The following is a 20567-nucleotide window of genomic DNA, read 5'->3' on the forward strand; positions in this document are numbered from 1 at the left end:
CACGGAAAACAAAATTCACAGACTGATGACACCAATGTTCATTAAGGTCACTTCACACCACAAATACAAGACACACGCCAAAAGAATCTCCAGGTTGGAAGTTAGTCCTACAGTGCACAGCAAGGACACTGCACACCCGTCAGAGGGACGCAGGCGTGGAAAGATGGAGAAACGATGTTAAGAAAGGAAGTGAAAGGAAATGATAGAATCACTGCAAAGACAAACAACGGAGAGACAAAAAAGTATGGGATGTACCTTGGAGGAGTGGAGCTAGGAGAGAACAGAGAGGGCAGGAGCAATGGGTGAGGAGCTGCTGAGGGAAACCAGACTTACTCTTGATTAACACTGCTGGTTGAGGAGGGCGAGGAGGAGGCTCCTCTGGATAAACAAAAGCAAATCCCACCATCGCAAAGGAGAAACAGAGAGAAAAAAAGACAGCAGCAAAGGACGAAAGATTAGGCAAAAAAACAGAAAGCAAATGTCAGATAGCATGTGTAAGCTGTGTTGAAAACAATGAAAGCAAACTGTGTGTGTGACGGCCATTTTTCTAAAGCTGGCATAGCCGCCATAAGCTTCAAATTTAAACCTGTGTAAAAGTAAAATGTGGACTTTGATCATTTTATAATCAAATCGAAGGTATTAACAGGTTTTAACATTTAGATTTGTTTGTATCAGTTATGTTTATAGTTACAGAGGTAAACCAGCTCTATAGTTTTAACTATGATACACTGAGAAATACAAGTGTTGGTTTTTCATCCAGCAAAAAGTGAAAATGCACCTGCAGCTAAAATACAGTGGCATGAAAAAGCCTGGGCAACCCTGGTCAAAATGTCTGTGACTGAATAGCTAAGCAAGTAAAGGACAGCAAAAAGTTGAAGAAAACACAATATTTGAAGCAAGATTACTTTTTTATTGCCTTCTTTTTTCAAAACAACATAAAAGTAAAAGGGCCAGAGGCAAAGTTTGGGCACCCTGCATGGTCAGTGCTTAGTATCCCAGCTTGTGAGGACTTTTCGTAGCAGCTGAGAGTCTTTCAGTTCCTGCTTGGGGGATTTTCTCTGACTCTTCTGAAAAAAAGCTTCTTGTCCTGTGATATTCTTGGACCGTCTTGCATGCGCTGCTCTTTTGAGGTCTACCCACAGATTTTGGACTGCCCTGTGAGGGCCACTGCAAAACCTTCAGCTCATATCTCTTCAGACAGTCTGTTGTGGATTTTGAGGAGTGTTTAGGATCATTATCCTGTTGTAGAGGCCACCCTCTTTTCATGTACAGCATTTCTATAGATGGTGTGATGTTTGCTTTCAGAGTTTGTTGCTATTTAATTGAATCCATTCTTCCCTCCAACAGTGAAATGTTCCCTGTCTCACTGGCTGCAGCAGCAGCCCAAAGCATGATCCATGCACCTTCATGTTTGACAGGGGTTCCCTGCCACTGTATACGATCAAAAATTGAGTGCAGCTCATGAGCTGGAACTCTGTTAGCTAAATGCTAAATGAGTCCAGATCAGTGGTGCAAACTAAGGAGTTTGAGGAGAAGATGGATACTGAACAGTGTTGTGAGAGTGGCGATCCGTGCTATTTGTCAATCTAAGCGGGCATCATTATGGCCTGGTTTAAGTCTTTATTTACAGCTCTTTTACTCACTTCTTGCTCGTCCTGGTAGCTGTGTGGGCCGAGCACCACTGAGGTCAACACCAAGAACATCAGGAGGATCCATGGGGTTCCCGAGGTACAAACTGGAGGGAAGAGAGGGACAGACTTAAATATAGTAAATGCCAAAACACTGACTCTAACTAACCTGTGCTGTCATGTGACAATAAGCTTGTGCATGTGCTATTGTGCTACTGCCATCTATTGGTAAGAGTGCATTATTACAACTTAGAAAACCCTAAGCAGGTTGACTTTAACCACCAACTTGAGGCCTAATTATGACACACATATATAAAGTGATGAAGAGACATCAAACCCTGATAAAACCTACTAAATTCACACAAGAGCACAGGTTAACAAACAGATGCTGGTCCTTACTCATCAATCCTGTCGGGGAAGCCCCAGCAGCGATGAGGGTTGGAGTCTCCGTGTCCTGTGTGGATGAAGCTGTTCTTGAGCGGCCGGCTGATGTCGTGAGCTGACAAACCGGCGACTGATGTCACCACGTTTCTGGGGAACTGTCCCACCTTAAGGGTCCGTTTGTTTTGACCTCGCCACCAGTAATTTTCTGCCCTGAAAGACAGAAGTACTGAGGATGAAACAGGACCAACTACAGCTGCTGACATGGAGTCATCTGCAGGGACATCCCACTCCAGATTATTCTACAGGACATTTTCATAGTTTAGGATGAAGACCTCTTGTTCAAAGTCTAAAACACTTATTACACCCACCTCCCCTCTATGATGGTGATGACATCATTGACCTGGATGTGGAGTTTGTCAGGCTCATCAAAGTCCTGCAGAGCACACATGTCTGTGGGCATGGTCTGAAAAACACACAAAAATACAGACACACCAAAGTCATTTTGAACACAGCAAACTTTAATGAGTGGCCCATATTGCACGCTGGCTGTCAGAAGTCCTTCCAGCTGATTGCATGTTTCACCCTGCACTTTGCAGGTACTCCACCAGGTGGAGCTAAAAGTCCATTTGTAGGATGATGGATTTATGAGGGAGCACTGGCCTCTCAGCACCAGAGGTGTCAAGAATACCACCAAGTGTCTTTTGCTTTTGCCATCAAAATGGGAGCTACAGAGCAGACCTTAAGTGTCCTTAACATTGTAAAAATAAAGTTCATATTTAACACCCTGGATAGACTCCTGTGGCTACCAAGAATGACAGTCCTACCTCAAGCAGGAACTCACGCAGGGCGACAAACGTTGGTCTGTCATCTGGCTTCTGGGCCCAACACTGCAGCATGACATTATAGATGTCCTGCGGACAGTCTTCAGGTTTAGGGAGGCGTTCGCCTTCTTTATCAATCTTGTGCAGGATCTAGGTTTTTTCATAAAGGAGAAGACTTTAGTCTCAAGATGTTTTTACACACAGTACAGGTTTAGGGTTTGTTTTTTACCTGGCTCCCATTAAGGCCCAGCCAAGGCTCCTGGCCATGTGTGAACATCTCCCAGAGAGTGACTCCAAACATCCATGTGTCTGTAGCATGGGAGAAGGTTCTGGTCTTCAGACTCTCTGGGGCGCACCTGCAGGAGAAGGGACAACAAACTTCAACGTGGACTGTACACTGAATCAGTTATCTTCAAGTCTGAGCAAAGGTAATGCACGCCCACAGAATGTATTCAATCAAATTAAAAGCAAAGAGAAATCAATTGCTAGCTGCTTCACTGACTCAGTATCTGGAAAAGAAAAACACTCAGCAAGCATTGTTTTCTAAGAATTATCAGCATGGCTGGAACGCAGCCGTGACCAATCAGATTTATCTGTGGAAACTTTCTGCAATAAAATAAATCAGGTTCCCACCCTAACCCTTAAACCGCTCATATCCATGCCTGGATTGCATCCAAAGACCGCTCTGGTTATTGTGCTGCTCTCTCAGTCCACCCACCATGCGAAGGGGACCTTTCGATGCTCCTGCATGACATAGTGCTCATGGTTGTTAGGCAGTGCCCTCATCAGGCCAAAGTCACCGATCTTCACCCTGTGAGCTGAGGCCAGCAGGATGTTCCTAAACAGAGAGGATCAAACATTCAGCAACTCTATGTGCATATTTAAGCTGAACGTACATGCTTGTTCTTCAGTTCTGTGTGACCTCAGAAACAGCCACTACACTCTTTTTAACACTGCAGCGCAAAGGAGTATTTTGGGAAATTGGGGTGCAGCTGTTCATCGTATAATCTTAACTCCTAACTGTGGCTCAATGGTTTACTTAGGTGGCATTCTACTGATGCCGTCAACACACTTATAAGCTCACAGATGCTCACAGAAAAAGGAATGACCGGACTGAAATTGACCTAAAACATGAAATTTAAATCACATTATGGTGTTGGTGAATAATGACACCCCTACCAGGAGAAAACGGAATTAAGATCCAACAAAAAAGGGGGATTTGAAATGACCACTCCTGAACAACAGTTCAGAGTGTCATCCAGTCATATAATATAGCTCATGTGCCATGTAGCTATATTACACTTAGCATGTTGTTCATGGTTTGAGTGTCGCAGGTTTTAAGTGAAGGTATGAAATAAACCTGCAATGTATTAAGAATACAATTTACCCTCTGCTGGCATTCATTTCAAAGGTCCAGCATTTAAAACCACAGCTTGAGAAATCTTCTAAGTGTTTGGCATACTGTAACTGCTGTGTGCAGTCATTACCATTTTATCACAGCTTTAACTTGGAGAATGACTCATTTTTACCAGCCATTAAGATTTTCTCAAGCATCTAAATCGTGTCAACAGTTAAGTGAAAGTGACAAATTTGTGCAAGGCCAAGAGCTTAGACCACCCAGTGCAGCCATCCAACCAGTGACTCATGCAGCTTTTGGGCCAAGTCTCCCTGTAATGGCCTGTAAATGTCTGGGTGGAGGAGAAGAAGCAATATAAATAATTCACCATTAAAGAATTCTGAGAGAAAAACACGCTTCATGGAGAATGTGGAGAATACACCCCCCTTAAAATCATCCTCACAACATTTTATAGCTGTGAAAACGTATTAAATCCGTCTTAAAATGTTCTCCGTCTCCTACCTGGCTGCCAGGTCCCTGTGGATGAATCTCCTCTGCTCCAGATAGGCCATGCCACAGGCCACCTGCACTGCATACTGACACAGAGTGTGGATCAGCACGGGGCCCTGTGGACGGACACATCGCAGACGCTCCAGCAGAGAACCCAGAGGAGCGAGCTCTGTCACCTTCACAACATGAAGAGAGAGAGAGGGAGAGAGGGTGGGTGAAAAGAGCAACATGGGAGCAACAAGTGAAAGGAAAGAGGAAGAGACAGTGAAGAAGAGAAAGAGAGGTGTGATTTGATTATGAAAGGAGAAAAACAAATGAGAACAGGAGGAAGACATATCAAGAAGAACAAGGAGAACGCAATCTTAACACGTTCCAAAAAGCATCTGGCAAAAACACATCAGAGGAAATAACTAGAGGGTAGCAGAGGGATGAAAACAAGGCTGAAATGTCAGCCCTTATTTTAGTCCTCCTCCCTTCCTGTCTCTGTTCTTTCCTCCATCACTTTCTTCAGTCAGGACAGAGGCCTTAAGATTTAAACAGGTCATGACGCACGCTGAGGGACGTTTGTCTGGAGTATGTGCGCATGGACACGAGAGTGCAGGGACGTGTGCTGTGCTCTGTGTGTGTGTGTGTGTGTGTGTGTGTGTGTTTCTGTGTGACCACTACCATCTTCATTGGGTGTGTGAGCACCACACCGTAGAGGCGGATGAGGTTCTGATGGTCCAGGGAGTGCATGGCGTTGACCTCACAGATGAAGTCCTCCAGAGCGTCGGGCTGGCTGAGCACATCTGTCTTCAGACACTTCACAGCTACATTCAGCTGGAAACAAGCACAGACACTTCAGCTGCATTCATCAGCCTTTCAGTGCTCTTTCTGTAGCAGAGGCACTTCTAATCAAACTCACGAGGACAGTGTGAGTACACAGATTCATGCAGCTGCTTTTACGCATACCATCAGCACAAAAACAAGAAGTGCAGAAGTGTGATTGTGCCCCAGTTCCCGCTTTAACAAATATCTTCAGCGTGCAAGTTTTTTTTACTTATTAAGAGAACTAAATAGATGTGAAGTGAAGGTCTCCTCACCACCTTCCCTGCAGGCGTCAGCCACTCTCCTCTCTTCACTACCCCAAAGGAGCCGTCGCCAAGTTTCTCAAACAGCGTCAGATCCTTCTCTGGGATGAGGCAGGTCAGAGCCTGCTGCTGCCCGTCAAGAGGAGCACCGCCCCCGCCGCCACCACCAGGCTGTGTGGCCAGGACTCCATCCCCCAGGCCCAGCGGAGGCGTGGGAGACATCTTGCGAAAGGAGGAGGCTGGCTGGCCTTGCTGGGGGAAGTCTCCTCCGTCTGGGCGCTTACCGCTAAACACCTAGAGAGGGACAGAAGAAGAGAAAGAACAACTGAAGCTGGCTGTGCAAGGAAGTGAGCAAAGTCCTAAACCAGACACACGTAAGAAACGATTTATAGGAGCACAGGCAGACCAATAACAATAACAGTCTCAATGCCCATGCAGCCCCTCTGTGTGCAGTTTTAATGGAAGTGTCCACTTTGGCGAGCCCCTCAGAGCCACTAAATCCACTGTAGGTGCTGAAACGTCAAAGCACAGTTCATCATTCTGCATAAACACTAAGCCTCGTCATCCCAACCTCTTCTTCTTCTCGTGCTTGTCTCGCCACGAGGTGTATGTGTATGTTGCGAGGAGACTGTGGTTGGAAAGAAGAGTCAAGTTCTGGCCTGCATCCAGCAGTCAGACGAGTGAAACCACCACCACCAAACAGTGATCCCTCAGCTCTTTTCCTGAAACATAAGGAGCAGCCCGTCTATCCCAAAACACACACAGGGCCCCCGTTGACATAAAGCATTCTCTAGCCCCTTACCCTAACCATCACAACTAAATACCTAACCCTAACCCTTACCCCGAAACCTAATTCTAACCTCATCCTTAAAACCAAGTCTTAAGGCTCAAATAACCATTTGAAGGTCTGACATTGAAATTGATTAGTACACACACGCACACACACAGTCATGTTTCCATCATTTTTGGGCACATTACATTAATTTCCTGGAGATTTACCCTCACCACAACCATAACCACTATGTGAATAAGGCGAGTCCCCACAATGTGACTGTTTTAAACAGATTTATGTCCCCCACAACATGAGTAATACATGGCCACACACACACACACACACACACACACACACACACACACACACACACGCTATTATCATTATGAGAGGAACTTCCTGCCTGTTGGCTTAAGCGCTGACAACACAGCAGGAATGATTTGGCTGTTAGGAAGTACTCATTAAGAAGCACTATTAGATTAAGTGACCTGAATGTTTCTGTGTCCGTGTGTGTGTGTGTGTGTGTGTGTGTGTGTGTGTGTGTGTGTGTGTGTGCGTGTGTGTGTGTGTGTGTGTGTGTGTGTGTGTGTCCTTAAGAGCATTCCATTCCCCTAAATTTGAACCCATACAATGTGTGTACTGTGCAGAGCCATTAAGGGAAACTTTTGTTTTGTTGAGGCCTTAAAAAGACTGTTTTCCAAAATAAGAAAGCACACAAGATACTGAGGAGAAACGATATCCAGCTATAAAATAATCAAAATAACACAGCAGGTAAAAGAGGGTCATATTTAACAACCTAAGCAATACGTTGAGTGAATGAGTGAATGAAACCAGTGTGAACTCATTATTGGCTGTTAAACAAAGGTCAGTGCTCAGAAACGGTATCGTCAGTGAAAAAGAGGTGTCAATGAATCCCCAGTGCCAAACATATTTGACTGGCCAGATATAAACAGTAGCAAGCGGTGTGCGGTTTCACATTCACACTGGACCAGACATGACATAATGCTGCAGACCTTTTTTAAAAACACCACATCTCTGCGGTCACCGTGTGGTAAGTGGGTTTCAAATAGGAGGCTCGACATTCAGAAGATTCTGACTATGGCAGTGCAGCACGCACACACACGCACAAAGACACACACACACACACACACACACACACACAGGGGGCTGAGGAAGCAGATTACTCTAGCTGAGGATGGTGCCAGAGGGGGAAACAGACAGGTGTAATTATAGACGACAAGCACCATCCTCGAGGCACCACCACTTCCAGTGAGAACAGCCAATACACACACATACATACACACACACACACACACACACACACATAGCACTGGCAACGTCTGCTCAGTGTTTCTTTCCACGCCTCATTCCTCCGAGCCTTGTATGTGTAGGTGCATCAGAGTTATTATGACTGCGTGTCTTTTGATTTTCTACCTTTTATCTTTCAGCTCTCATTTAAAGAAGGTGAATGAGCAACAGGCAGACGTGGTCCTGTCTCTTTAAGAGAGAAACTTCATGCTTCATGAGACAACATTTCTGTGAATGCAGCAAGCTCTGAATCTGTGTGTCACCAACTCTTGTGACTTGACTTGCGTGTGTGTGTGTGTGTGTGTGTGTGTGTGTGTGTGTGTGTGTGTGTGTGTGTGTGGGTGTGGACGTGCTTGTTCTCATGTGAAGGGTCAAGCTGTCTTGTTCTCTGGAGGAATGTTCTCCACAGATGTGTAAGCATCTGTAGGGAACATTCCAGATGTGCAATTTCTTTTAAAGTCACAGACCAATCACTGAGACTTCTTTCATGATCAGGATCACCAGGATGCACATAACATCTCTAAAACCTAGAGCATACTTTCAGTTGCAGCTCCAGGAGGCAGAGTAAAATGGAGAAAGCTTTAAATCCAGAAGAAATCAGCCTTTCATTCTAAAATTTAGTCCACACACATAAATGAGCAGCGCCACAGTGTCCCCTTCTCTGTTCAAACTTCACAAGAACAAGCAATAAGACTGACTGTGAAGTTTGCGCTTGTAGCCTAGCATGCTATTAGCATCAGTTAACTGAACTCGTGCTGAATAGTTTGTGAAATGTGTGCATTAGTTACAATGTTAAACATAGTGAGTCAACTGAACTGCAAAAAAAAAAACAAAACCCAAAACACTAAAGTTCAGTCAACGACAGCTGAGTCTTACTGATAAGAGCTGACTTTTGACTCTCAGTTATGCTCATTTTTTCACTAGTAAAGCAGTTTGAAGTCTGATCCCTCACTTCTTAAGCTGCATTATCACTGCACTGATGCTGGTTTCAGAGTGACTGAGCAGAGATGTGGTCAGATCAAAACCAAGAGCACTGATGTACAGAAACAAGAACATGTTCTAAACAGACAGAAACAGCAACTCATCATGGGGCTTTTTGCACAGTTGCACCTTCATTTTAAATTTGAACCAACACAAGTTCACGTCACTCCCCCTCCCTCTCCGCTGCACTCATGCCCTGCCTCCAAGCCCCTCCTCCCTGTGGCGTCCATGCGGCTGCCGTGACAACCAGTAACGTTAGCCTTAGCATCGGAAACAAGCTAACTCTGCCCAGCCGCTACATCACAGTCACTAACGTACTGTATGCACTGCAGAGTGTTACTATAACAATCACCATATTAGCTTTATGGTTATTTGTTGTCTTAGCCGTATATGCTGTTGTTGTCAGTGGCGGTTTGGGCAGTTTCTCCTCTGCGGGTGACTGTTGCTCCGCCATAGCTTTCAATGGCCTCCTGACCGCTCACAGAGCTGTTTGAGCAGCAGCTGGGAGCATGAACAAAGGGAGGGGGCGGTTCACAGCGTGTGAGTAGTGATTGACAGATGTCAGACACTACCTCAGACGCTCCTCTGGCTCTGATTGGTTGTTTTGTGTCGGGTGGATTCTTGCAAATCACAGTAGGAGCAGTAGGTGGGACCAATGGAGCCGGGTTTTTTTTGTTTTGTTTTGTTTTTTTTCCACAGATTACATGTTTCATGTACTACTGTCTGGGCATAGGGACAGTTTTAGCAAATATGACAAAAAAAATACTTTTATACAAGTTACCTACTGCAGCTTTAACACCACAGCAGTATTGAGTTCTCTTAACAGCAGACTGGGATCAGACTGACAGACGTCGTTCTGGTAAAGGCTGCTTTTTAATCTAAGTTAATATACTTGTCTATATGTTAACAACTGATGATGCAATCATATCATATCAGCTGTACGGGGTGAAAAACATGGTCAAAGTGTTACGTTTCTAACATGTATTGTTCATAAGCTCTTTTGTCCACACAGTGACCCACACACAGACAGAGAGACAGACAGACGCCACGGTGGCGACATAATGTTAAGCATACCATGTACCATAATAAATGAGTCCTCTGTGTGTGTGTGTGTGTGTGTGTGTGTGTGTGTGTGTGTGTGTGTGTGTGTGTGTGTTGTGTCTGTCTATGTCTGTCACCTTGCTCATCCAGGACTTGCGCTTGCACATGGCTTTCCTCCTTTTCACAGCCTCCCACAGTCGTCTCTGTCCTTTATCAAAAGAATACGAGAAAAAAGAGAAAAGGATGAAGTTTGCAGCTGCATCTTGTGCTTTGGGTCTGCGTCAGGAAGACCCGTAGGATAGTTACAGACAATATACTACATTGGATTTCAAGTAATCTCCCACAATTGGAAGAAAATAACCATCTTTCACATGAAAGGGGATAAAGAAAAAACACAAACAGTAGATATAAGAGAAGAGACTGGAGGTAAAGTATTAAAAAAGAACAGCAAATACAAGAGAGAAGAGAAGACGAAGAGCGTAGAGAGCAGAGAGCAAGCAGTGAGTGAATATATGATCAGAGGAAGGGTGTAATTAGTCTTAAGCGGCCCGATAGCCGATGCCCTGAGGACTTCAGTAACAGGATTTCAAACATTACTGCTGCCATACCCTTCACACACACACACACACACACACACACACACACACACACATAAAAGACTTGGCACTTCAGTGTCCCTTCCTATTGTGCCTAATTACCAGTTGTGGCTTTAAAATGATATTAAGGGTGTTAGTGATGGAGGATTTGTTCCAGCTATGCTGAGGGTGAGCCAAATGACACACTGGCATTACTGCAGACAAATGTAATACTTCAGGCTATGGATGTACAATATCCCCTTATATAGTCACACAAAAGCTAAAATAAAATGGGAATGACATTAAACTTAGCTTTTAATCTCTCTGTGGTCTATAATTAATGGATAAAAATGACATATATAGGACAGAGACTACAGCTGCATTAGGCAAGATTGGGCGACTCTCGAGGTGTGCTTGATGACATGTCATCTAATCAGAGAATAGAGAGGAGCTGAGGAGACAAATGCTGACTGGTTATGATTATTCAAAAAGGGGGAAAAGGAGCAAACACAGTGGAAACAAGACAGGCAGTTTCCTCAGACACTAGCATGTCTGACAGCTTCTGAAATCTACTCTCTGATCTGCTAGATGGACGTTTACCACCAAAGGACCATGCTTATCTATCAAAGTGACAATTGAGGCAACAACCAAACCACAGTTCAAGATCAGCACTATCTGTGTGTCCATTTCTGATTTTGAAGGAGATGACAAGTAAAAACACCACCTTAGTTTAGCATGACAGCATGCTAGCATTTGTTGCAGAGCTGAGGCTGATGGGAATGTCATTTGATTTGCAGGTATTTGCTCATAAACCAAAGTACCGGACAAAGTGTTTAGAGGATTACCATTATTGTCATAGTCAAAAGTCAGAGCATCATCAAAGTCAGCAGGATTATAGAGTAGCCATGCCGCTAGTGCGGCTAAAAAGGAAAGATGAAGCAATGTGTAGGAAAGAAAAGAAAAGCTGGCGAGGGCTGCAGAACTGAACTAGAATTTGGCATTCGGATAGACGAGAAACAAATGTTCAAGAATACACGATGCAAACAAACAACCTGATATTTTTCTTTAAAGCAACAAAACCTGCAAGCGTGTGCGCGCACGCACACACACACACACACACACACACACACACACACAGTTTCTCACCTGGTCGACCCATGCCGATCTTCTCCAGGTCTTCATTCTTGACGTAGTCGAAGTGTGATAGCCGCGTGACATTAAGGTCATCGCGGATCCGCAGGAAGTACTGCTGCAGCTGCACCTCCATCAGCAGCTCCAGCAGCCATTCTGTGCCTTCCTCACACTGCATGCTACTGCCCAGTTTCTGCAAAGGAAAACACAGGAAACTGAGTTTAAATCATTCAATATACAATCAACATTTGCCTCAATGCTTGGTCTCAAACCTGCAAAACACAGCCACATAGAAAGTCCCTGAGCAACAATCAAACTATTCTTCTCTGTAAAAAAAGAGAGGAAACTGAGTCCAGATCCACTGTGTGCCCGCCAGTAACCGTTTACAGTACACTGAAATACCTGCTTAGAGGCTCAAACATTTACATATGAGTCCACATAGTCTCTACACGCTCCAAGCATATACACACTGCAGACTGGGTTTTCCCAATCTGACATCACATAAACAAGGACATGGAGGGAAAAGGGCCAAATATAGCATCAGCTGCTTGTCAGAAGGCCAGAAAACCAACGGTGCACTAATTCTACTTAAAAGGTTTCAAGCAGACATTGATTACACACATCCTGTGCCATTGTGGTGTTAATGAACCACTCAGTCAGCGATCTATCTTCTTCAAAATATTCAAATGACATCCAAATTGATTCATAGATACTCTGGAAAGAGAAGCTAGTATTGTGGGGCAGATACATGAGATGAATGACGCACATCTGGTGTCCATAAGTGTCAGTGAAGACAAACGGGAGGCTCCTAAACAATCTGACCACAAAATGTATACCGTACTACGTCCTCCATAAGACACTGAGTCAGACCATCAATCTTCAACGTCACAACGCACCACCCCAGCTTAAAACATCATCCATCACTGTCTACTTAGTGGAACAAGCTGCAAGCAGCACAAACTTTCGCTGAAATTCAGCTCTTCATGGGTCTATTTGTCAAGATGATGGAGTTCAGTTGCGAGTAAAGGCAGCAAAAAAAAACCACGACAAGATCTCATCTACTCCTCGGTTACACCTGCTCACACTACGCCACAGTCTCATTCACAGTGTCAACGGGGAAGTGAGCCCAAAAACTGACCTAATCAACACACAAAAATGATCAACATTCCTAATCTGTAGAGGTTGACGGGGAGACCTTTAGGGTGGATGCTGCTGGGCGTAGGGGTCAGTGCACTGAGTAGTAATTACTGTGTGAATGAGGAACTTCCTGTGCTGGCTGAGACAAGGTTACAAGGTCCAGAGGAAAGTGTCAGCGGGGTCACAGCTTCCTCTCTGTCATTCAAACTTCTTAATGGGTTTGGTTAGAGGTCACTTCCTATTGCTTAATGACGGTGACCTCAGGAGGTAGAGGGTGTCTGTCTGCCTCGCACAAATACACACCCGATGTTGGGCCATGACAACATGGTTCTACTGTGACTTGTCAACAACGTGAGCGCCTCTGCATTTTCCACGGATTTCTGATTCAAGGTCTGACTGAGGCCAATCTGCTGAGACGGCTCAATCCCCCAATGGTTATGCCAGATGTCCATATCCTGATACAAATTCATTGCAATGCACATTAAAGTGGGTCAGCTGATATCTCTTTAGCAACATCCAAACACGCAGCTTTGGCTCTCATAGTCAGCGGGAGGCTGCGTCCACCCTGACAGGTCAACTGAAAATAGTCTGAGGATCGTTCTGATCAAATGCTCACTGTGAGCCTTTGATGTTAGCTTGAAGAGTTAATGCATTGTTTACCTTCACCAGTATAAGATAATGACCTGTAAGATCCACTTTATAGAAATGCAGGCCAGGCGAATGCCTGCGGTGCCTGTGGCTTTAGGTTTAACCACAGCTGCAGTCATTTGAATCCACCTCCATATTTTGCATTTTGCTGCATCATGCCTGAACCTTAGCCTGAGAAAGACGATACAGCGGCCTGTTTGGCTGGTCCGCCACTGCGCTAAGCTGTGCCGAATTCTCTCCTACCATGTGGTGTTTATTTGATCTGCAGTACAGTTTAAAGCTAAAGTTTTCCACCACCATTTTTTTAAACCAACTTTTTTCTTTTGCATCCACGAAAGAAACATTTTTGCATAAATTACATGCCTGCATGGGGCGTGCACCATCTCCACCATCATCCACCAAGTCTGATCCTCCCTGGCAGTCGACATGTAAGTGTTACTTCACTGCACTGTGCCAAAGACGTAAGGCAGCTTCCTCTTGGGCCTCTTTCCATGACAGTGTCACATCTGAGGCATGAGGGGTCAAAATCAAGGTGCTTAAGCCCTTGTATCATATTTCTCTGTCAGCTTGCTAACTAATTTTCAAAAACTCATTAGACAGGCATATATATATATATATATTATGTTTTACAGTTTTCTGGAGACAGGTGCTGCACAGAAATAAGCTGTCATATATTCACTAATAGCGGTTTAGATCAAATGTATATTGTCATCATCTGACACTATCGAATGACATTTTCAGGGGAGAAAAATGGTGAGCGTCTCTCCATTCCTTTGTTACGTTGTCATAAAACATCATTCTCTCAGGTGCCTATCTTCTGACTTCTCCTGTGTGAGATGAGGAGGAGGACCGATGCTGTGGAGGTGTGAGATCAGCAGGAGGAACACTATGTTCAAAACATTAGGTGTGACTTGTGGCAGGACTCTGAGGAATCCAAGCAGGGCCAGAGGTCCAGTGTTAGAGCACTAAATATTGTCCCCACATTCTAAAAAATGCATGTTTCTTGGAAAGGAACATGAAATGTTAAAGAAGAGGCGCTAATTCAAGTTCAAATAAACCATTAAAAGTTCACATTTACTGCGACTGGATCGGACAAACTACGTAAAAAGAAAGAGACACAAACAACAAGTGTGACGCACACAGTGGAAAGAGGGATGCAGGAACTCAGATGTAGAGAAACAACATGATGTCCCTGCTGAGAAATGCCTCTGGCCTGAACTCATTCCTCATGGTGGTGGAGAAATGCACATACTCTCACTCTCACTCTCACTCACACTCACACACACACACACACACACACACACACACACACACACACACACACAACCATCTCCTGACCAAAGCCATGTCCTGTATCAGATCTGTTCTGCTCTAACATCCTGCTGCAATAACACAACCCTCCCAGAGGACGGCCTCAGTCCAGCTGGAGAGTGCATGCACACTCACTCACACACACACACACACACACACACACACACACACACACACACACACACACACAGACACAGACACAGACACAGACACACGCTCACACACCATACCATCTTCATGATACAAATGCTATATTCAAACATCTGGGTAGACCACATGATCCTGACTATAGTTACAGCTATCCATGTCATATGTCCAAATAATAAAAGCCCTCAGTAGACCAGGGAGAGTCAGACAGCCAGACTTACTCGATACACATGAAAGTGAGCCAAGAAGGGGAAGGACTTTTTCAGCTTGTCAAAGCGTCGCATCCTGAATTCCTTCGTCTGGATGAACGTAGGTGCAAATAAAAAAATTTAAAAAGGTGCGTGCGTGTTTTAAATGTCCTGAGGTGGCCGATCGTCTTTTAAAGCTTAACCAGAGCCATGGTCCTCCCAGTTTGACGTCCCCGGTCTCCAAAGAAGCGCACGCACTCCTGGGATCCGGACCCAGAGCTGCGAACCCGAGAGGGGGAAGAAAAGCTTCCTGCGATCCTGTACGCAAATCTACAACATTCCATGGCGGGGCAATCGTCCTGTAAGCCCCTGCTTTAGCTTCAGCCCCCTTAAGAAGGCAAAGAGGCATTCATGGAGCACTTCAGTGTGCAGAAGAGGTCTTATAATGTGCGGGGAAAAAAGGCTGTAAGAGTGATTAGCAGCTGCTGTTTGCAGCAGAGAAAGCCACCCAGCTTTGCCCTGTGCCCAGTCCAGCCATGTGTCCTCCTCAGACAGCAGTGAGCCAGTCATCCAAACTTGCAGAACTTCACAAATAAGTCACTCCTCCTTCCTCCCTTCCTTTCACTCCCTCTGTCTCCCTATCTCTCTCTCTCTCACACACACAGAGACTCCCTCTCTCTCTCTCTCTCTTTCTCTCTGTCTTTGCGCGTGCAGCTACTGTCTGTTTGCTTTTCCATCCTTCCATCGAGCGTGGGGCTAAAAATAGGAGCGACTTCTCCCCGATTCATTCGCTCGCCAGTCGGGCAGGCAGCACGGACGTGAGAGCCAGAGCGAGTGAGTGTCTCTGGTTTCACATTTTGGGGTGCTACACGATGTGTGTCTGGCTGGTTTCAGAGAACAATAATGTGTGTTTGTCTGTCTCAATGTTTATATCATCTCTTTCCTCGGACCGGATCTTTACTCGGGTGTTTTTCGTCCCTTCTTCTCCCACTTTCTCCCCCCTTCTCCCCCTCGTCCTACCTTCCTCCTGCAGTTCTTTTCCCCGCTCTACTGTTCACCCTATCTCTCCGTCCTCCCCACCCCGCCTCCTTTCCCTCCTGCAGTCAGTCAGACGGTCGTGCAGTGCAGAGCAGTGCGTGGTGCAGAGGACAGAGGCTTCATGGTATTCCGCCCGGAGGAGCATTTGATCCAGGGCCAAAGGGTCACATTCAACTGCAGGATGGAGGGCTTGTTTCCTGTGATGCAACCCCCCAAACACACACACACACACACGAACATGCGCGACCACTTCTTCCCCCTCTGCTTCCCCTGCCTGCTTATCTTAAAATTCACCACGGTGGAGAAATTTCGCTTTTGGTGTTTTTAGTTTTGGAGCTGAAAGCGAACTTGTGATAGTGTAGTGGTTTACAGGCACAAAACAACAGATGTTTCAGAACGTACGGCAACATTTCTGTGAAGATATTCCTCCAATACAGATGATTTTTAAAAGAAAATCTTTTCATCGGTTTGTGTGAATTGGTCAGGAGCCAATAAGAGCCAACAGAGCACCAGTCAAGAGAGATCTGTCAACAACCTCCTTCAAGCACACGCTGCACAACTGAGACTGAAACGATTAGTGGATTGATCGATTAGTTGATCAACAGAAGATTTATTTCTGAATTTTTAAAGTCATTTTTCAAGCAAACATATTCTAGTTTCATCTTCTCAGTTCTGAGTATTTTCTGTCTTCGTCTCGTGGCAAATCAGCGTTGGAACTAATGATCGGACAGAACAAGTTACATGAAGACGTTTGGCTTTAGAAAAGTATAACAGCTTTTCAGTTTACTTTGCCATTTCATAGACTAAATGATCAGCCAGTTAACGGAGCAAATAATTGCTAATGAAAATATCTGCAGCCCTGCAAACTGCAGCGTGTAATCATAACCCCTCTGTGTTTTAAAGGCAGCAGTAGCTCTGCAGACTGAATCCACGTTTCTCCTGTTTACAGCAGTACAGACAGTGAGGGTATATCACAAAGGCAGCAGATGTCTGTCAGTGGGTGACTAATGCTTCAACTTAAAACAGCTATTTTAACAGGACCTGCCCACCTGACCTCAGTCAACTCCTCCACTCCTCCTCTGTCTCAGTGACGTCTACTCTGTCTTTTAGCACTGCAGCATGGAGGTCTATAACCCCACCCTTCTCCTCCCAATCCTTCACTCCTTCATTAATCCCCTCTTTTTCACTCTGCTCCCCTCCCTCCTTCCCTCCCCAGGGTCTGGCCAACTCGTTGCATTTTCTTCTTTATTTGGTGCTGCCTTTTATTTCCTGCCTCTAATCCTCCAAAAATGTTATCTCTCTCCCCCTCTGCTGACTATAAACAAACCCTTACCAGCTGCTTTTCAGACCCTCAGTAGCAGCAAGCCCCCTCTCATTCTGTCTCCTGCCAAACGCCATTAAGCTTTTGGTTTTCTAATTTCACAGGGTTTTGTTCTCGCTGCACATTGCTTTTCTTTGCTCGCTGCCAGTTAATCAATCTATTCGGCATTTGACTTGGCCTTTCCCTTTTCACTTTGCATGTTTTTCTCCCTCTGTCTCCCTCCTCCTCCGTCACTCTGCTCTGCTTTCAATTAGGAAGATTTGAGTTTACTAGAGGAAGGAAGGGAGGTGAGCAGGCGATGGAGTCACGGAGAGGAGGGAAAGCGAAACACAACAACAAAACAGGGATGTTGTCATAAAATGTCCTGTCTCTAACTTTAATTAGAGACAGGACAGCGGAGGTGGTGCCGTGTACTACAGCTCTGTTTATGTGTCTGTTGGTGTGTCAGTTTGTCTCCATTCACAACAAGACCAGCAGTGTGTTTTCGGTTATCTGATTTACTATGAAGTCATTCAAAAAATCTGAGGGTAGCATTTCTCTGAACATCTGTCAGAAGATCATGATTCATTGCTACCATCGAAGCAGAACTTGCTTACATGTGATCAATTTGTCTCAATGACCCACTTCAATCAAAATGTCACTATAAACATGACAGAAACAGTCAATAAACAAGATTCATTTATCTCTTTTGCCAAAGTTTATACTAACTAGTCCAAACGAATTTTGGTTGGGGAAAAAAAACAGCCTAAGTGAAAATTCACCTCTATGAATGGTGAAGCACTCCACGTCAGGTGACAAAATATATACAACTCTGGCTCCAAAAAGTCGTAAAAAATGTAAATGACAGCAGAATGCAGTCATTTGCAAACAAACTGTGTTTACCGACAACGGTTTTACGAAGTGTTCCTGAGCCCATGAAGTAATATCCTTTACACAGTCATACGTTGTTTGTGAATGACTGAGCCTTTCCAGGATGCATCTGTCAAACCCAATCATGATACTAACACCTGTTACCAATGAACCTGTTCACCTGTTACATACTACATGGGCTAACACTCAACATGTGATCAATGAGATGCATGTCGATGATTCCCAGTGAAAAGGAACAAATAAGGAAATACAAAATGTAACCAAATGATTTTTTTTTTACATCATAGAAACCAGATGAAATTGGATTGTGGGTAACTCTTATGGAAAAAGATCTACATCATCATGTCATGTGATGTCGATGACATTTATGTTGAAGGAGTCTCTTTAGTCCATTCCCCTGCTCATATATGAGGTGTGACCTCAGCAGCCATCACTTTTAATGAAGATGTGCTGCTTGGTCATTATTGGTATGTATTGTATTTAATAGCAAGCTTCTAAATCAAGGTTGCAAGTCATCCACACCTAAAGAAAGGGTGGTGAGGTGGGCTTAAATCACAAAGACACGCACTGCTACACTGCTCTAACACTCCCTCACAAGCAGTATGCTGCGCTGTCAGCAGGCCTCCTAAAGGTCAAAAGCCTCTACACTACCTTTTATTCTTCTTGTGCTTTTACAAATGTTTTATGAGAACTGGCTGAGGGGGGGGGGGGTTGCTGCACCACTGCCCATTATTTCAGGGGTTTCAGTTTGGATTCCTCCTGGCCTCATTCAGCCATCACTTGTGTCATTCTCACAGTCATTCAGACGCAGATGTGACGTCATGAATCTGGCTCTAAATCATCAAGCACACAGGATGTGACAGGACATTAGGGAGGAAGAAAAAGCAAAGAACCTTTCCCACTCTCCCTCTCTTCCCCCTTTGTAAGCACACACACACACACACACACACACACAAACAGATTCTAACACAGGGGCTGGAAACATAACTCCCTGAAGTGGGTTATGCCATTAAAGGCATAAAAACTCCCTGAAGTCCACGCTCTCCGCTCTTTTTCAACCATAAGTTGGCTAACATGCTTCGGGAAGGAATGGGTCACAGTAAAGTCAATTCTATTGCGATGACAAGTAGGAAAATAATGTTTGCTTAAGTATAGGAACAGTTATGTAACTCACATGACTGTGAAACAGATGATTTAAAATAGCCTGCATTCCTTCAAATCAGCGGCTGGACAGAGAGCCTGTTACTGATTCTGCAAGTGCTGATTTTAAAACGTGAACACAAGTGAAAATCAGCCTTTTCTAGAAAGAACATCCACTACAGCAGAGAGACAGCTGATTCTCAGCTATGCAGGTGTGTGTGTGTGTGTGTGTGAGTGAGTGTGTGAGTGAGTGTCTGTGTTGACTCAGGGCTCATCTGCAGCTGACAGTGGAGACGTTGGACGAAGTGTTGTGTTTGTATTCTAACACCTAATCTGAACTTCTTAAATCTAAACCCAGACAAATACGAGCAAACCCACTGAGGAAACTAACTGAAACGAAACTGAAAAACAAAATGCAAATAAAAGAAGATGAAAAATATATGACCCCTGGTCACAGTGCCGTCAGCTGCCTCCTGTCTAAGCAGATTAGACCAGCGGGATTAATGGTGAGTGAATGAAGCTGCAGCTGCACTATGACACCACTAGGTCGCACCAGTCTTATGATGGAGTGTCCAGCTGGATGGAGGAGTGCTCTTTGCATTAGGTCAAGCTATGATGATTGCTATGTGGATCTCACTGTATTCACTGTGATGTGAGAAGAAACTGGATTAAACCAGTCAGCTGAACAATGTAAGACACTTCAAACTATCAACTTTGGTTCATATTGATTCAAGGAATATATTCAGATATTAATCACTGGAGATATTAGCGATGACTGCAAAGCATAACCTCTAACAAACTAATAACTTAGTGAGTGTTGTTCAAATAATGCAGACTGGGGACAACAGGGGAACTATCTACAGAGAGTGTTAAAATAATCGGCTCACGTTGGCAGAATGTGATGTCTGTTCTGTTCATTGTCTGGCCTGATCATATAAATGTTTCCCTTTTTTCTGTCTTTGTTGAACACACTGACTTGACTGAGTATCCCAATCAGAGTTGCACAGTAAGTCCGTATCCTGGTTTCAGAGACCTGTACGAGGCCTTATGCCGGATTGGAAAAGCCTGGAGATGCAAGCTGGAGCACTCCGACAGAAACCGGGTTCCTGTGCCGTGTAAACACCTTACCTGGGTTTCTAATCTTCCTCTGGCATGCTTGCAGCCATCAACTCAAGTTATGTAGTAGTACATTATGAATAAGTTTTAACGA

At 44.6% G+C, this 20567-nt stretch overlaps 1 protein-coding gene across 5 annotated transcripts in view; it reads right to left on the bottom strand.

Annotated features, from left to right (window-relative positions):
• Positions 1–20567, bottom strand: part of LOC143329080 (activated CDC42 kinase 1-like) — a 55960-nt gene that overhangs the window by 9265 nt on the left and 26128 nt on the right. For 2 of the 5 annotated variants that reach the window (XM_076744767.1, XM_076744768.1), the window contains 12 exons: positions 11573–11750; positions 9989–10059; positions 5762–6043; positions 5346–5498; positions 4692–4855; positions 3552–3671; positions 3063–3189; positions 2837–2983; positions 2381–2475; positions 2028–2222; positions 1644–1735; positions 334–378 (listed from right to left, as the gene is read on the bottom strand). In XM_076744767.1, coding sequence (XP_076600882.1) covers positions 334–378; positions 1644–1735; positions 2028–2222; positions 2381–2475; positions 2837–2983; positions 3063–3189; positions 3552–3671; positions 4692–4855; positions 5346–5498; positions 5762–6043; positions 9989–10059; positions 11573–11750 — 1669 coding nt within the window. Of the gene's footprint in view, positions 1–333; positions 379–1643; positions 1736–2027; positions 2223–2380; positions 2476–2836; positions 2984–3062; positions 3190–3551; positions 3672–4691; positions 4856–5345; positions 5499–5761; positions 6044–9988; positions 10060–11572; positions 11751–15021; positions 15085–20567 lie in introns of those variants that run through there. The other 3 variants (XM_076744769.1, XM_076744771.1, XM_076744770.1) reach the window with 3 other exon arrangements.

Source organism: Chaetodon auriga, chromosome 12, assembly GCF_051107435.1.
Source record: "Chaetodon auriga isolate fChaAug3 chromosome 12, fChaAug3.hap1, whole genome shotgun sequence".
Lineage (NCBI taxonomy): Eukaryota > Metazoa > Chordata > Actinopteri > Chaetodontiformes > Chaetodontidae > Chaetodon > Chaetodon auriga.